The sequence below is a fragment of the Hydra viridissima genome, unplaced genomic scaffold (genome assembly GCF_058129835.1).
Source record: "Hydra viridissima isolate aposymbiotic clone 2 unplaced genomic scaffold, HvirCarnegie_v1 scaffold_12, whole genome shotgun sequence".
NCBI classification, from domain to species: Eukaryota; Metazoa; Cnidaria; class Hydrozoa; order Anthoathecata; family Hydridae; genus Hydra; species Hydra viridissima.
Window position 1 is genome coordinate 5,168,327 of NW_028324311.1, and position 18,206 is coordinate 5,186,532.

At 31.1% G+C, this 18,206-nt stretch overlaps 1 protein-coding gene across 2 annotated transcripts in view; it reads left to right on the forward strand.

Moving 5' to 3' along the window:
- LOC145193816 (uncharacterized) overlaps positions 1-18,206 on the forward strand; it is a 35,867-nt gene that overhangs the window by 16,425 nt on the left and 1,236 nt on the right. The window contains exons 29-59 of one of the 2 annotated variants that reach the window (XM_090068960.1): positions 151-450; positions 597-866; positions 1,095-1,385; positions 1,569-1,865; positions 2,038-2,325; positions 2,489-4,201; positions 4,357-4,989; positions 5,121-5,420; positions 5,604-5,897; positions 6,062-6,664; positions 6,890-7,177; positions 7,277-7,638; positions 7,731-8,016; positions 8,117-8,410; positions 8,589-8,753; positions 8,865-9,085; positions 9,193-9,478; positions 9,639-9,935; positions 10,133-10,285; positions 10,468-10,767; positions 11,131-11,278; positions 11,366-11,874; positions 12,140-14,014; positions 14,214-14,348; positions 14,449-14,706; positions 14,960-15,265; positions 15,461-15,784; positions 15,941-16,261; positions 16,455-16,937; positions 17,093-17,638; positions 17,787-18,104. In XM_090068960.1, the coding sequence (XP_089925086.1) occupies positions 151-450; positions 597-866; positions 1,095-1,385; positions 1,569-1,865; positions 2,038-2,325; positions 2,489-4,201; positions 4,357-4,989; positions 5,121-5,420; positions 5,604-5,897; positions 6,062-6,664; positions 6,890-7,177; positions 7,277-7,638; positions 7,731-8,016; positions 8,117-8,410; positions 8,589-8,753; positions 8,865-9,085; positions 9,193-9,478; positions 9,639-9,935; positions 10,133-10,285; positions 10,468-10,767; positions 11,131-11,278; positions 11,366-11,874; positions 12,140-14,014; positions 14,214-14,348; positions 14,449-14,706; positions 14,960-15,265; positions 15,461-15,784; positions 15,941-16,261; positions 16,455-16,937; positions 17,093-17,638; positions 17,787-18,104 (12,864 nt within the window). The remainder of the gene's footprint in view (positions 1-150; positions 451-596; positions 867-1,094; positions 1,386-1,568; positions 1,866-2,037; positions 2,326-2,488; positions 4,202-4,356; positions 4,990-5,120; positions 5,421-5,603; positions 5,898-6,061; positions 6,665-6,889; positions 7,178-7,276; positions 7,639-7,730; positions 8,017-8,116; positions 8,411-8,588; positions 8,754-8,864; positions 9,086-9,192; positions 9,479-9,638; positions 9,936-10,132; positions 10,286-10,467; positions 10,768-11,130; positions 11,279-11,365; positions 11,875-12,139; positions 14,015-14,213; positions 14,349-14,448; positions 14,707-14,959; positions 15,266-15,460; positions 15,785-15,940; positions 16,262-16,454; positions 16,938-17,092; positions 17,639-17,786; positions 18,105-18,206) is intronic. The other variant, XM_090068961.1, reaches the window with a different exon arrangement.

Below are 18,206 nucleotides of genomic sequence, written 5' to 3' on the forward strand. Positions count from 1 at the left end.
TTGTATCAGTTTTTTTAAAAATAGCATTTTTAAAAATGCATCTAACAATTATTTAAACTTGGTGCTGCAATTTTGTAAGTATTAAAATTATACCTAATGTAAAATTATTGTTCAAATTTGTGAGACTGCATGTTTAAAATTCTTCCAAAGGATCTTCTCAAATGCAAACATATTATGTCAGTATGTTAGTATCCAATCCTCGGAGTGATAGTATTGAAGTAAAATACCAGTATTTCAACAAAACAGAAGGGACAAAGCAACTAGCAAGCAAGCAAAAAGTAAATATAGACTACATGGCAACACTCTCAACTCAACCTAGTGATATTACTGTTTATGCTGTAAAGGCTGGAACAAACTTACTTGTGTTTTTGAATAACAAATCAGAAATTTCTATTACACCATCAATTGATAAAGATACAATTTTCTTGGTTTCTGGAAGTGAGGAAAATGGTACATATTTTTTCTATTTTTTCTATTTTTTTTTTTTTTTTGTTGATATTTTTCATCTGTTAATTTATAACTTTTAAAAAAAATCTAAAGTTTAGTATTCATGACAAATTTTTTTCACTGACTTTTTGTATTGGTCTATGTTTCAGAACTACAAGTTTATCATATGGATCTTTTACTCATTAATAATGGACCGGATATGTTTACCTTCACATACCCTCCTGTATTGGGTCATGTTTATGAAATCAAACCATTCAGCAATTTCTCTATTTATGAAAATAAATCATTTGAGGAGCAACCTGATGATATATTAATTTCTGTTCAGAAAACAGGTTCACTTGCACCACCTAAAAATTTCAATCTTCAGTACAAGTTGACCAGACAAACTCAAGCTATATATTTGAATGAAGTATCTCCAAGTATGTTTTTCTTCTTAAATTGATGTGTGATGTAAAAGGTGCAAATAAAAGCATGAAAATAAACTATTATTATAAAAATTTTAAATTTTAAATGTGGTTAAATTTAACTTTATTTGTAATAATTTTTATTGTGCAACTTATGTTTGTTGTAAATACAATTTTTATCATACAGCTTGTGTTTGTTTAAAGTAACATTCTTTTTTATCAAGCAATTTGTGTTTGCTTTAGATAAAGAGTTTTATGCACAATATATGATGGAAAACCCTAGTCTGCTAAGCTTGAATGTCATTTTTAAACAAGCTGGTAATGTTGTTAGAATAACATCTTTCAGTGATTCTAAGTATGGGGATGCTATAACTAATCTTGATGTTCCAACTTCAACTCCTGTTACTGTCACAGCTGTTGCTAAAGGTGTAAACACTCCAGTTTTAATTAATGGGCATCCTGAAGTTATTCTTCAGTTCGAACCCACACCAACTGTTAACCCGTTACCCTTAAAATTTGAATTGGCTAATACAAGTAAATTTACTTCATATAATTAAGTCAAGACTGTTTCTTATACTTAGTTTCTTAGTTCTTTTTTTTATACATAAGTAAATATATTTTACATAAACATATCAAGACTGTTTCTTACACTTCTATTTTACTTCCCTATAAAAAAAATTAAAATTTTTAAAAATGAAGATTTTAATTTTCTATTAGCAAAAGTATATGGTATCACATACTCGCTATCCAACATTGGTGGTCAAAATGATATTGAAGTTATTTTTAAGCAAGATGGAAAAGTGATCAAAACTACGAGATTAGGAAAAAAGACAGCTAATGATGATGCTATTGTGCAAAATCTTGCGGCACCACCATCACCAATTATAGTTACAGCAACAATCCAGGGCTCTTCTATACCTGTGTTAATTAATGGAAACTCTGAGTTTATTATTCAGTTTTCTGATAAACCACCATTTAATCATATTGATCTTGATTTTGGAGACTCTCTAACAAGTGAGTTTTTTTAAAGTTCTATATTTACCAAGTAAATGCAACAAAAAAAATTCGTTTTTTTTTTTTTTTTTAGTTGTAAAAATTTAAAGAGTTTTTTTTGTTGGCTAAAATTTTTTTTTTAAATTTGTTATATTACTAAAAATAAAATATTTTAAATTTTTTTGCTTTTCAGAATTGCAAACTTATTATGTAAGTCTTCAATTCATTAATGATGGTCCTGATACATTCATTATCACATACCCTCCAGTTTTGGGGCAAGTTAAGTCAATACCTTCACACAGTAGCTTAACCATAAACTTGACACAATTATCTGATAAACAACCTGATGACATTTCTATTTCAATACTAAAACAGGGTTCAGAGTCAACTTACATTGTTAACTTTCAGTATAAATTGGTTCAAGAAATACAATCTGTGTATTTAAATAAAGTATTTCCAACATCAACAAAGTCACCAAACAGTAAAGTTGTTTTTGGGTTTTTCTTTTTACAATTTTTTTGTTTTGTTTTGTTTTAATAACAGTTTAGCATTTTTTTTAAAAAATAAATTTAAATTTATTTAATTGTTCAAAATTTTTTCACCTTATTTTATATTAAATTAAATTTCAAATTTTTTATTTTTAGTTACAGAGTTTTATGCAGAATACCTTCTGCTAAACCCAAATCGAATCAATTTAAGTATTGCTTTTAAGCAAAATGGACAGCTTCTTCAAGAAACTTCTTTAAATAATACCTTTTACACAGGTTCAATATTCACAATTTTGACAACACCAGATCCAATTTATGTTACAGCCATTTCCAAAGATACAAGTGCTCAAGTTTTAATTAATGGTCAATTTAAAGTCATACTCCAGAGAACTACAAATGATAGCTTAAATCAACAAATTCTTAAATTTGAGTTAGAAGGCTCTAATCCTGATAATGGAGGTTCTATAACAATTCTAGGAGATTCATTAGAAGGTTCTACAACAGTTATAGGAGGTTCATCAGGAGGTTCTACAACAGTTATAGGAGGTTCATCAGGAGGTTCTACAACAGTTTTAGGAGATTCAGCTGGAGGGTCTACAACAGTTATAGGAGGTTCAGCTGGAGGGTCTACAACAGTTATAGGAGGTTCATCAGGAGGCTCTACAACAGTTACAGGAGGTTCATCAGCAGGCTCTACAACAGTTTTAGGAGATTCAGCTGGAGGCTCTACAACAGTTATAGGAGGTTCATCAGGAGGCTCTACAACCGTTTTAGGAGATTCAGCTGGAGGCTCTTCAACAGTTATAGGAGGTTCATCAGGAGGTTCAACAACAGTTATAGGAGGTTCATCAGGAGGCTCTACAACAGTTATAGGAGGTTCATCAGGAGGTTCTACAACAGTTTTAGGAGATTCAGCTGGAGGTTCTACAACAGTTATAGGAGGTTCATCAGGAGGCTCTACAACAGTTATAGGAGGTTCATCAGGAGGTTCTACAACAGTTTTAGGAGATTCAACTGGAGGTTCATCAGGAGGTTCTACAACAGTTTTAGGAAATTCAGCTGGAGGTTCATTAGGAGGTTCTACATCTGTTTTGGGAGGTCCTACATCTGTTTGGGGAGGTTCTACATTAGTTCTAGGAGATTCTTCAGAAGGTTCTACAACAGTTATAGGAGGTTCAACAGGAAATTCATCTGGAAACTCTACAACAGTTCTAGGAGGTTCATCTGGAGATTCTGCATCTGTTTTGGGAGGTTCTACATTAGTTCTAGGAGGTTCATCAGAAGGTTCTTCAACAGTTCTAGGAGGCTCCTCAGGAGGTTCTAAGTCAGTTCTACGAGGTGCATCAGGTGGTTCTACATCAGTTCTTAGTGGTTTGTTAGGTGGTTCTACATCAATCTTTGGTGGATCATCTGGAAGTTCTATATCAGTTCTAGGAGGTTCATCTGGAGGTTCTACATCTACTTTAGGTGGTTCATCAGATGATTCTATGTTAGTTCTAGGAGGCTCATCTGGAGGATCTATGTCAATTCTAGGAGGTTTATCTGGAAGCTCATCTGGAGGTTCAGGTTTAAATGGATCTATCACATTTCTTGAAAGGAAAAATTTCTTTTTATCAGTTTTAGTAAACAACTATGGTACTTTCAATGTTATTATTAGTTATTCAGTTGAAGGCCAAGAACTTTATAAAGAAATTAATTCAGGAAGTGAAAATGAAGAAATCTATATAGAAACAAATAGTAGTAAAAAGATCCGCTTCCAAGCTATCAATGAGAAAACTTCAGAGACTGTCCTGCTTAATGGAAATACCTTTGTTGAATTTGACCCAGTTATGGATTTTAGCTCTGCCAAACCATATGTGATCAATATAGGTATGTTGCATAAACTTCAAAAATATAAAATCAAGAGGATCTAACTCCTTATTGAAGTTTTCTTTTTTCATTAGGATTGCAATGATTTTTGAGATAAAAATACTTTGATGTTGATAAAGCAAACTATTCTATTATGGTTTTAAACTTTTTTTTAGGTACAAATAAGAATTTACAAAATGGTAAGTTTAACATTTTGACTCGCTCACATGCAATGCCACCATCAAACCTTGATACGTTACTAGTTCAACGCCCTGTTGTTACAAGTACTGCTTTATCTAAAGATTCTAATAATTTTCCAACTATGACAATGTCTACATCAGTAGACCAATCTGTAATTGGTCCATTATCAGTAGAGCAAAATAAGCCTTCATTGGCTTCTATTCAGAACTTACCAAATGCTCCTTTGCATATCAGGAAGCAATCTGATGTCGCTGTAATTTTTAACAATACTAAAAATTGGAATGCAGTTAACAGGTATGATGTTTACTACATCAGTTTGCAAGTTGATAACCGAAACTCAGACCGTGATAGCATTCTGAAATGGACTCTTCCTGATGCAGTAACCGATGAAAAGATTATTCCTGCAAACTCTATTGTCTTTCATGAATTCCAGATAGGAGCTACTGGTATTCCAAAACCAGTCTTTTTCCAAGCGCGTGTTAAAAATACAAGTCAAATCCAGAAATTGAATGGTTTAGAAAAGCTTTCAATAACACCATCAATAATTAAATCCACACAATTAGTAAAGATTGATTCCCTACCTCCAACAACTTTAGCACCAAAGCATGGTAACTTGCTTCTATTTATTTTTAAAACAAATGACCCAATTATTTTCAATGCAAAATTTTAACTATGAAATATTGGGCAAAATGTACTTATTAATATTTTTTTATTAATTTTTTTCAATTATTTATTTAAGGACCAAATTCTACCAGTGCGCAAATCTATTATATTAGTGTTCATCTCAACAATAAAGAGAAAGTCAATGTTACTGTGAAGTGGAATGAGCTAAATGAACAGAAAACTGTTTTCATCCCCATCAAGGGAGAGCTGTATCAAGAATTTGTGATCAAGTCAGATATGGAGCCTGAAAAGGTTGCATTTAGAGCATATAATTCAGATACAAAAAAGTCTCTCAAAATCAATGGAAAGGATGCCTTGATTGTTACACCAACAACAAGGAAAATAGTTGTAACTGCAAACATTGGAAGTAAAGCTGGTAAGTATAAATTCTGAATTAGTTTCCAGTTTTAACCACTTTTTCCTGTTTTAACCAGTCTTTTCAATTTTAACATTTCTTTAATTTTTAATCTTTCCATATTGAAATATTAACTGGATTTACCTTCACTTATTTTTTTACAAATTTTTCTGGTTTGTGATTGCAATTATTTCAATTTAAAAGGTTCTGGAAAAACTTACTATCTTACATTCAACATCTCAAATAAAAACAAAAACAAAATTAATCTTAAATGGGTTGAGAATGGAGAGGAAAAGAATATTGAAATACCAAGAGGTGGTACTGTCATATATCGCAGCCAGTTCCTTTCAACTTCAGCACCAGGTTTAATTGACATCACTGGTTATGTTAGTGGTAATATGTCACAAAAGGTTACTGTTAATGGTAAACTTGTTTTCCAGCTGGAACCTCGTGAAAATCAGGATATAATTCATATTGAAATTGGAAATATAAAAACAGGTTTTTAGTTGTTTTTGAAAAATTGGCTAAAGAAGTATTTTTGTATTTACTTTTTAAGATATAAATATGTAGAAATGTGTTTTTAAATATATGAATATATATATATAAACTTTTTTTAATATATATTTTTTCAATTCATATTTTTTAAATATATATTTTTATAGAAGCTGTTGAGCAGCATACTTTCTTCATGAGTATTCGAGTAGAGAACAAAGCTAATGATGCAGTTTTATTAGTTTATAAAGAAAATGGTTTTGATCGTGAGCGACAGATCCCAGCTAACTCAGTACAATATGCTGAGATTGTAACAACATCTGAATCTCAACCACAAGAAGTTACTTTTAAAGTATTTACAAAAGATAGGTCGCGACAACTTCTCTTGAACAATGAGAAGCAAATTGTTATTAAACCAATGATGGATAAAGTGACAACTGTTTTGGAAGTTGGGGATCCAATTTTGAAAATATACTATATTAATCTTCATATTACCAACAATGCTGGCAAAAAAGTAACACTTGTCTGGAATGAAAACACCAATCCACAAACACAAGACATAGAAAGTGGAAAAGCAGCAAACCTTACAAAAATGATTCGCATAGCTGATGATAATCTTCCCCAGTATGAGTTTCAAGTACATGAATTTGGAACAAACAAGAATTTGCTAATTAATGGCAAAAGCAGTTTTACGTTGATGCCATCAAGTGATCCTGCTTCTATTTCATACATTGAGTTAACACCATCTGTGATAGAAGGAGAAACTCCAACTGGTATATATAAAATTTATCTTTGTCTGTTTAATAGTACATTGTTTATTTGGTTTTGGTTAAATTTGTAATGTAATTGAGCTGATTAATATGTTCAGTCATAAACTTTCCATTTTTTGTTGTAAATCAACATGTTGTTACTGAATTTGTTATTGACAGTACTCAAAAACATTTTTCTTCAATTAATGTTTATATTTAACAAATTAAGCCAGCTAAGTTATTTTTTAGGATCTTATGTAACTGAAACTCATCTTGTTGTGCTGTTTGACAATCAAATGGATAGAATGATTAAAATTGTTCCTAGTCGCAGCAGCCGTGGAAAGTATTTCGTTGAACCTCGTGCCTATTTACAAGTGAACATTACTGTAGACAGTCAAAATCCTTTTGAAGAAATTTTTTTTAAGGCTTTAGATCAAGAAAAGCAGTACCCTGTACTTTTAAATGAGTCACTAAGTATTCCATTGAAACCTACAACAAATAAAAATTTGGTTTACAATGTTACTATAACTCCTCAAGGTGAGCAGACTATTATTTTATTTTTCGGTTTAATTATTAAGTTATTAGTTAGTGGTTATTTATATTCATTTTATTTTATTTTTTTTTGTGCTTGTTTAGCATTAAAGGTAATTCCAAGCCATTCATACGCTTTCCTTGAGGTTCAAGATGACTTGGTTCTTGGTAATCCATCATTTACAACTCATGGTGTTTCTGCTTCTCAGACAGGTGGCTTGCAGTTAAATGGACCAAAATCTTGGATGGATGCTCAATTCCAATCAAATGATTGTCTTATCAAGCCATACCTATGTCCAGAAGGATTCACAATATCATTAAAGGGGGGTTTTGCAAACAGTTTAAATGTAACTGAAACTCGCTATGTTCTAGACAGTGGCGCTCATGGTGGTTCCCCTGGTGTTTCGATGTACTTAAAAGGAAACAAACTTCACTACCAACTTACAGCCAAAGACAAAACATGGACTGTAGGCTTTTTTTTTCTTAAAATAATACTACAAATAATATAATCTTCTGTAAAATAGTATAAAATGACAATGATTAAATAATGATTTTACAGGTTGAACATCAAGTATCCGATGAAAACAAAGAGATTTATGTGATTGCCACTTGGAGGGAATCTAGTGGCTTGTTGTTTTACTTTAATGCTGTTTTGGTTTCTGCAGACAGTACTGGGACCCAGATTACAGAGACTAATGAAAATGAAATAAGACCAAACTTTAGTATAGGGCGAAATATCCGTGGTGAATCATATGCAGAATTCAGTATCAGTTCATTTACAACATTCAATACCTTTATAGAAAGTTCAGATATCTTAAATGTTTATACATTTTTATGGAGTAGTTGTAAGTATATTTAAAAGTTATCCACAAGTTTAATTAAGGTTTCTTAGTAGGACAGTTCTTCTATTGATCTAACAACTTAAAATGGTTTTTTTGCTCTTAGATGCTGCAAAAGGGTACACTTGTAAACTGCGTGTAAATATGGCTGATGACAGAGAAGCTTTATTAACCCCTGATAAGGGGAAACCAGAAGGTTTTATAATTCACCCAGATCGCCCCTTAGAGATTACTCTTATTGACCTATCCACAGATGGAAAGACAGTAGCGGCTGTATATTTTACTGCTAGTGACCTCAAGACTGGAGTTCCATTGCTCATTAATAACAACTACAAGCCAATTGAATGTTTACCAGTTGAGCGTCAATTAGAATATATTAATCTTGTTATCACTACACCAGGTAAGGTTTGAATAAAAAAATCAATTGAAAAATGTTTCCAATATGTTTCTTTTCAAAAGTTTAAAAAATTTTAAATTTATTTCAGTAATTTCTGTAACATTTTTTTGTACATGTTTTAAAATAACATATTTTTGTACATGTATTAAATATTATGTTGCATAAACTTCCTGTTTTTTAGCACCTGGAGCAAATCCTGTCTTCATATGGGTTCTGAATGAAATTGTGAAAGGACAGATTCATAGCAATCCTCCACTTGTACCAAGTACCGAAGGATTAACAGAAGAGGAAGGAGGAATTAGGTTTGATGGAAAAACTGGTTCTTTAAGTGCAGGAGAATTTGATGGTATAGTTTATACTACACTTTCCTAAAAACATTTCAAACTTGTTTTGTCAATTTTTTAACTGTCTATTATTTGTTCTATTTATTCATATTATTGAATCATTTAATTTTTAGGTTCTTGTTTTTCAAATCCAACTTTATGTGTTCAAGGTTTGACCATAACTGTTCAAGTAAAGTTGTTAGATAACAAAAACATTTCAATTAGAAGTTTAGATTCAGATAATGTACCAAAGTATATCATTGATTCCGGAGGTCACAGGGGTCAAGGTTTCTCAATTTATGTGCAAAATAGGCAGATTTATTGTGAAGTATCTTACAATGGTATAATGTGGAGAGTAAGTGGATAAGAGAATTTTTTATATATGCTTATATGTGTCTATTCTATATATTGTATGCTACTAGATAAAGCTAAGTTTGTAATTTTGAATAACACTTATTTTAGGTTAAAAGTGATGCACCTTATAATAACTTGACATCAATTCTTTTCACATGGCATCAAGATAAAGGTCTCACTCTTTATTTGGATAGTGAAGAAACAGCAAAAACAACGGACACAGTTGATTTTCAAGATCGCAACGGAGAAACAAATAATAGAATAACAATAGGAGCTGAAAACACAGGCAACCCAAACACATTTATTGCTATGATAGCAAAAAAACTTGTTTTCTTTGACCAGTATGTGTCAAGGTCTGAAGCAATGAAGATTGATGCTTTTTATGGCGTGCATTGTTAGTAGTTTATTTCAATCTGTAATAATCTTTAACATAAAGTTTGTTATGTATTTTTTTGTTCTATGTTACAGTTGATTTACAACATATTAATATATATTTTTTTAAACAAGCAGTTTACAACAATGTATTAGTATTTGTTTTTTTTTTAAACAAATAGCTGTTACAATTTCTGCAGACCGCTATATCAATATAAACTTCGAAAACAATGCAGGTGCAGATGTCACTTTGTTTCCAGATAAAGGTGAGCGGAAGAAGTCTGGTTATTCAATTAATCCAAAAATGATTTTAGAACTCAGGCTTGTGGAGCAAGGATCACAGACAAATTTTCCTGTTATTTTTCGTGCCAACAATTCAAAAACTGGAGAATCATTGTTGTTAGATGGCAGTATCACATTTGTAGGTACACCATCAGAGAATCCTAATGAAGTATTCCTCGTAAATATTACCAGGCAATGTAAGAAATATTATTTGAGCTTGATTCTTTAAGCGTATTACTGGAATTATTTTTGTCTTTAGTTTTTACACATAAGTGTAATAGTTACACCAGTTCAGTATTAAGTTTATTGAGATGTAATGTTTTAAATTTTATATCTTTAAAAAGCTCTTGAATTTTATGGTTTTGCTTTACAAAGCTTTTTTTTTACCCTTTAGTATCTTGTCCTGATTCAGAAGAGAATGGTGTATTCCCAGATCCTGGTGATCGATATTATTTTATACTATGCAACCAAGGTATTGCTCAGCGGAAAAAATGTCCAACTGGTACTATGTTTAATAAAGATAAAATGGAGTGTATAAAAGAAAAAGGTAAAAGATGTCTTTGTAGAAAACAATAACCTCCACCTTTTTTATGAAATCCACAACACCTCAGAATTGGTTGTAAATCTACTTTGAAGTTGAAATTTTTTGATTTTTATTCTTTTATTTATTCTTTTATATCTTTATACTTTATTGTTTTTTGTAACTTTTATTAAAATTTTATTATCTAGGTGATTCAAAATCAAGTACTAAAGTATCAGCAGAAGTCAAAATGCAAAACTTTGCTGGTGTCCCTATAATTGTCACTGCCAAACCAGCTAACGAAAGTTTTAAGAAGGACATTGATATGTTACCAGGGATACGTAAAACTTGGAAAATAGATGAATCTTCTATGAATGAACCTTTTGAATTTACTGCAAAAACTATGGATTCTAAAGCAAAAGAACTTTTGTTAAATGGGCAAAAGTCTGTGGAAGTTCGACCTCAACCAGAAGAAAACTATGTTGTTGAACTTACTGTTACTGACCCTGGTACTTAAAATTTGCTTTTAAATATGTATCTTTTAAGTTCATATTTTTAATTCACTTTTTTATTTTCTCCTGTTTTGATATAATTAAAAAGCGTGTATGTATACACACATATGTATGTATGTATGTATGTATGTATGTATGTATGTATGTATGTATGTATGTATGTATGTATGTATGTATGTATGTATGTATGTATGTATGTATGTATGTATGTATGTATGTATTAATTTCATTTCCTAAATGCATTTTATAAAATTTCATAAAAAGAAATCTAAAACCAATGTTTATAAAGTAAGCAATTTACATAATTAGGTTAATTTACCACCCTTCTGACAGTTAACTTACATTTACTTGCCCCTTTAGATTTCTTCTATACAGCTACTACTTATACTGCTGAAGGAGCAGAAGCAGGAACAGCAGCAAGAATATTTGTTAAGTTGTATGGTGTTATTGGCCAAACCAATGAAATTCAACTTGTTGGGAAAGATGAGAATGTTTTCAGTGCTGGAGAGTAAGTTTATTTGTAGTGTCTATTCATTTTGATCTAAAATCTTTTTGAGGAAACTGATTTTATTTCTTAAGCTGCTTTATTTTACAGGACAGACAGCTTTAAAATTGATGCTGGCAACTTAGGTGCACTTCAAAAGATTTTGATACGTTCTGATGACACTGGCCCATCAGCAAACTGGCATATAGATAAAGTCATAATCAATGATACTAATGGCAATATTTACAGATTTCCTGCCAATGTTTGGTTATCAAGTGAACCTGGAAAGCATTTAGAAATGACTTTTGAAGTTGGCACAGGAGCTGTTGACATCACAGGTGCTTCTAGTGGAGCTCAACAAGTAAACACTGCAAAACTTGAAGTTGTAAATTTGGTAAATCACAAAGTAGACTTAAAAGTGTCTACTTCAGAAAAGCCATTCCGTATTAAAGAAGGTTATGAAAGTCAACAACTTATAATAACTACGCCTAGTAATGCTGATGTAAATGTTACTGTTGTTGATGCTGATACTGGTGATCGGTATTATATTAATGGTGAATTGACATATACAATTTCCTTGAAACAAAGTGGCAATGTGGAGAAAATAATCATAAGTGACAGTAAATATTTTTTATTTATTTTTTAATAGTTTTTGTTTTTAAGTTTCAAACTTGTAAATTTCTTTACAATTTTTTATTGTTTCAGTTTAAGAGAATGCCAGGGTCAGCCAGGCTATTCTGTAAAAAAAAATAATTTCTTTTTCTAGAAATTTATATATAAATTTTTTCGCTTGTTGCCCTTTGAACTATAGCTTTATTGGCTCTAGCATTTTCTTAGAATCTATCCCTTCCTCACTTTTAAAATACTTTTTAATTTTTCATTCAGAACCATCTGCTGTGATAGAAAAACATGCTAATATTGCCCTAGGGAAAATGCTAGAGTCAAAACACATTTTGCATGACTATGAAAGACCTTCATATCATGCCACTGTCCCAACCATAAACACTGTAATCATGTTGTGGCTTGAAAATACTGTTCAAGAAATAGTTGAACTTGTTGAAGTGAGAAATAAAGTAAACCCTGTGATTATACAAAGTAATACTACTGCAAGATTTGGGTTGTCAGTTGAAAGTCAGGGTCCACTTAAATTTTTTGGTTTTCTATATGGAAACAGAGAAGAGCCAGTATTTTTAAACAAGAAGCTTGAGTTAGAAGTACCATTACAATCAGACTTTTATCACCTTGTTCATATTGTTGTTGAAAGACCAGAACCAAAAGCACAAAACTCAAAGCATGAAAACAAACCAATTCCAAAAATAAAAGCTTTTATAAATATTATAAATGGATTAGATCAAGTTGTTAAAGTTTACGATATTACTGGATCGATTGAACCTATTCATGTACAACCATTCCAAAATGTAGAGGAAACATTTACTGTTGCTAATAGTTGGCCTATACTTTTAAAAGCTCAAAGTGAGAAGCAAGATAAAATTTTGTTAAATGGCCAAGAAAAATATACAGTGACTTTGCTTCCAGACATCATAAATTTTATAAAGATCAATATTACAAGTTTGCCAACTGCTATTAAAAATGAGCCAACCACAAATGTTGTCAAAAGTGATATGAATACAATTCTTTTAAATGTAAACAATACCCTCAATAAACCAATTATTGTGATTGAAGCTGTAAATAATTTGCAACCAATTGTTATTCCTCCTAAGACAGTGTGTAAAATTGGGTTCGTTATAAATGGTACAGAGTTTATTATACTAACAGCTGTTCAAACTGAACCAAAACAAAAGACTGTGCTGCTTAATGGATATAATAATCTTGCAGTTCAGGTGAAAATGGAACCAACTGACTTTGAAGAAATAGATGTTACAGGTGATGATGTGGATGTTAATGACCACCAGCTATATAAACCAATAGTTATGAGTAATCTCTTTTCTAACAAATCAAAGTCGTTGGGTGATGAAGTTTTGAAACAGGCAGAATTAAGTAAAATCCCCCCTGTGCTCCATTCTGAATTTAAAAATTCAGAGGAAACCCATTTAAGAGCCTCACCAGATTTTGTAAGAAATAACCAGATTAATGAATTCACCTCTTCCTATTTTCATGCACCCAATACAAACAGATTTCTTGATCATCCCAACAATTTTCTTGATCATTTAAACAATTTTCTTGATCATCCAAATGCACTTAAAAATGAGTTAGTCCTTAAGATGAACAATTCTATTGTAGCAGAAAGCAGAGGTAATTCTTCAAGGCCAGATAGTTTTCATGAAGTTCTTAGTGAAATTGTTACCTCTGAAAACATAGACACTTTAGATGGATTTGATAGGACTTATCAGAATAAATCCTCTAATCAACCAGAATTGTTGAACTCAATTAACATGTCAGTGAAAGCTGAACATAGTATAGAAAATAATTTACCCTATGTTGAAGAGGTTCCTGTAGACCTTCCATATTCTGAAAATCAATCAAAATTGACCAAACTGATGAGAGGAGATGCAGTTATTGCGCTAAATGATACCTTAAACAAAAAGTTCAACATAAAAGAAAAAATGATAGACACTAATAAATTAGATATTGGTAAAAAAAATTATATTGACCCTACAGATATTTCTGTTTATGATATTCGAAGTCCTTTGATTTTTGCAAATGTGTCTTTGGCTTTAATTCCTAGTGAACAAAACAGAACACTTGTTTCACATAAGTTACCTTATCAAGAATTTGAATATGTGCTCTTGGGAGACCAAAGTATGTTCTACAATCACTTTCTAACACTTGTACTTATTCTTATATATGCCATTAAATAAAATTACACACACATAACACACATTATACACACACATATAGTCTATTATGTAACTGTTTAATTCTAAAATGATATTTTACATAGATCTTATATTTATATTTTTCTAATAGGTTTTATCATTTTGACTATGATTTTTTTTAGATTCCAAATCACCGATTGAAAGCAACAAACCCCCTTCTCCAGGACCTCTATCTCCAATAGTGACCAATGTTGTTGACAGCAATAAAGTTGGAGACAAAGCAACTAGCAATAAGACTGATGAATCAGCATTATTAAGTAAGTTTTTATTTATTTTCCTTTATGATGTGATCCTTGTTTTGAATGGTTCAACATTATTTAATGTTATTTTGTAAACTCTATTCATTTACTTATTTAGCTGCCCAGATTCAGTTTATAGTAATTAATAAAGCAGGGGAAAACATCACTATTTTGGATAGCTCTGGTAAATGGAAAATGAGTTTCCCAACAGAAAGTGAAGATTCACAACCTCAGGTGGCAATGACATTTAATAAGGATAAGTCATTGAAGTTAACTGCCAGATCATCCAGTGGAGAATTTTTGTATATAAATGGAGAGATGGAATACATTTTGAGTCCAAATATGCAGACAAAGGGTTTAGTAATTCACAGAGAAGGTTTGTGATATGTTTTTATGCAAATATCATTTCAATTCTCAATTTTCTAAATATTTTATTCTAGTTAAACATTACTTGGTTTCAACCTTTACAATAAGGTCATCCATTTTATCTATTGCATTCTGCATGGTTTCTAACTCCTTCAGCTTGATCAATTTCCTAAGACTGCTCTGATCTACAATTATTTTTTAAATTTTTTTGAAAATGATTCTTATAAAAAAGGAATAGCTTCATTTACCTTTCTCTACCACAGGTCATGATTGGAAATCTGATCTGGCATTTGGAGCTGGCTCAAGCAAAAAAGTATCATTTGCAGCAATAAATGTTGCTGGTCAAGATGCAATCCTTAAAGAGATTTCTGGTACCAACATTGCTATGGTTATATTAAATGGCGCTATATTACAAGGAGGGCAATCATTGTTTGGCCGCACTGATCCTTTAAAATATATTGCCATTACTAGAAGTGGCAAACCACTCATCATAAATAACTATACTGATGTCATTGTTTTGGATCCTAAATCTGATAGTGAAATTGTTAAATTAGTGATACATGACAGAGGTAAAAAATTTTTCTACTTTTAGTTTTGATCCCTTTTTTTCTCTTATTTTTAAATTTTATTGTTAAGTTATTAAATATTATTAAATATTATTAATTACTTATTTCTCAAAGTATTTTGTATAGATGATGTACATTAATATTGAAGTAGAGTTTTGATTGAATACTTCTAGTAAACTAAGTTGTTCATACTTACAGATACCATCAATGATTGGAGCAAGTATGTTGATCGAGAGGGAAATCTTCTACCTCCATCTTATCCAGGACAAATGTTTGTGTCTCCTAACATGCTAGAGGAAGATATAACTCTCTCTGAGATCACGGACACTGGCATTTCAATGGACATACAAAAGGGAGACATGATTCAATTTACAATTCCATCTTTATATAAGCGAAACAAAGCATATAAGTTTATTGGAATGAAAAAACTTTCCCGTTCTAAAATTTTGCTGAATGGACAAGGAGAGTTTAGTGTTGAACCTAGTGATGTATCAATTACACCCATTATTAGTCATAGACAAGGTATCATTTAATATACTATGATATGTATTTTTTTTTAAACTATAGTTTTTAAAAAAATCTCAAGTTGACCTGTTATGTTTCCAGAAACAATTTTTATCACCAATATTAAATGATAGTAGTTTGATTTTTTAATTTTGGTTGCACCACTTATTTAAGGTCAAAATTGGAATGAACTGCAATCATCTTTCCTAAGCACTGTAGTCTCAAGTCCAACAATTCCATTGAAGTTAGTATTTTCAAATCGCAGAGTAGATGGTGACATAACCATATCAGAACAAGGTGGAAATTTCAAAGACCTACAAGTTCCTAAGGGCGCTATTATGCTCACAGTCAATCTTAAAATTCCTGGTCATATCCAAAATTTAAATTTAACTGCACATTCTGTGAATCCAATGACCGCAAGATTCATGAATGGAGAACAAAATCTTATAGTAAATACAAAATCTCCTCCTCCTTTAATAGTTGTACACAATCAAGGTGCGACCCAAACTTTTCTTTGTTTAATTTTTGATTCTCTTAAAATATACTTCTTAATGAGACAAAAAATTATTTCAAAAATGTATATCTGAATAAACCTTAAACTTTTGACTAAGTTATTGAGTTTATTTTTAAATGTAGCAAAAGTGATGTTTTAAATATATTAAAAATTAATTTTCCATATTTTTTTTAGGAGATATTTGGCAAGATGATATGCGTATGCAACAAAACATCCCTATCACAACAAGCATTGGTACAGCAAAAACATTCAAAATTCATGTTCGAAATGAAGTTGATAAAAGCATTAAGTTCCGTCAAACAACCCCTGCTGAAGGACCTGTTGTTGTTGTTCCAAAAGATGTGACAGCTAAAGTAGATTATGTTGATAAGGATCGTATGGGTATATTGACATTTGAAGCAGTTGGTGAAGAAAATGGAAGGGAAGTGAATTTTTTGTTAAATGGAAAAGATGCTTTAACTGTGAATGAAGAAACTTTACCAGTAGAAGGAGAATTTGTTGTGATTCATAAACAAGGTCAGCCATGGCAATCTATACAATCAGAAATGAAAGCAAAAGAAAAAGTAAACATGGTTCCTATTAATCCATTAGGTTCAGAAACGGGTACAGAAAACACTATTACAAATACAGTATCTTCTCTAGTTGTTGATAAACCAGGTAAATCATTCATTCTGAAATTTCTATTCATATTTTAAACTCATGAAATGCTGCAGGTATTAGAAAAACAGATGTTACTGGTTTTTGATTGAACTCATATTCACAAATTAAAAATTCTAGTTTTATGAAAATATTTTTGTGCTGTTTTTCCATAGATCAAGCATGGCCCAACAAATATATTGCTTCAAATGGTGATGTTAAGATTAACAGTGTAAATAGTCAAACAGCTGATCTTAACAATTCGCCAATTGGAGTTGGAGTTTTAACAGTTAACGGAGGAAAATCAGGTGTAGGAACAGGTGTAATGTCACCAAATGAGGGTATTTCAACATTTGGAGATATTTTTAACATGATAGATAGTATAAATAACACGATCAGAGTTTTGAGCAGCTCTTTAGGAAATGAAATAGTAACAGCATTCCCAATCGCTCCAGTGAATACCAACATATCATACAATTCATCTTACGCTTCTGTGAACTATACAGCAGCTATTTCTCTCTTAAATAATGCTGGTGTGGAAGCTGTAGTTTTGGTAAACGAAAAAGAAGTTTTAAGACTTCCGACTGGCACATCCAAGAATTTAAATGTGAATATTCCGAGCTTAGTTAGAGCTGTATCAGGCATTACCTCACTTCAATTAAACAATCTTGCAGAGTTAGTTGTTGTAAATGAAACCAATATTGTTATTACCAAGCCAACAGGTATTTAAACAATTTTAAATGGTTATTATGCAAATAAATGTCCTTCCTATTTGTAAATTAACAAGACTTAATCTAAATTAACATTGTTGCATAATGTAATATTTTTAAAATTCAATTTTGTTTATGAAGTAAATTTATTTTTTGTTAGGCTCCGGCAATAATGATGCAGTGTCAACAACTCATTATGGAAAACTTAATTTTAAAAACAAGGCTGATAAAGATGTTAAAATATACGAGCTGTCAGGGATAGGTGAACCAACTGTTTTATCTCCCAATTATGTTAGTACATTTTTTGTCAAGTCTCCAAAAACCATCGCTTCTTTTAAAGCTGTTGAGCAAGCTTCTCAACAAGAGTACCTTTTAAATGGAAAAATTGTCTTCGAAGTAAAATTGGGTGACGATGCAAAAGTGGAAATAGACGTTATAATTACAAAACCAGACACTTTAAAAAAAGAAGAAGCCATAAGTAAGTTTTAATAAGTTTTTTTCTCGATGTAAAAAACAATGAAGAGAAATCTGATTTTGAGACTTCTAAAGTAGTCTTTATTATATACTGTAACTGTAAACA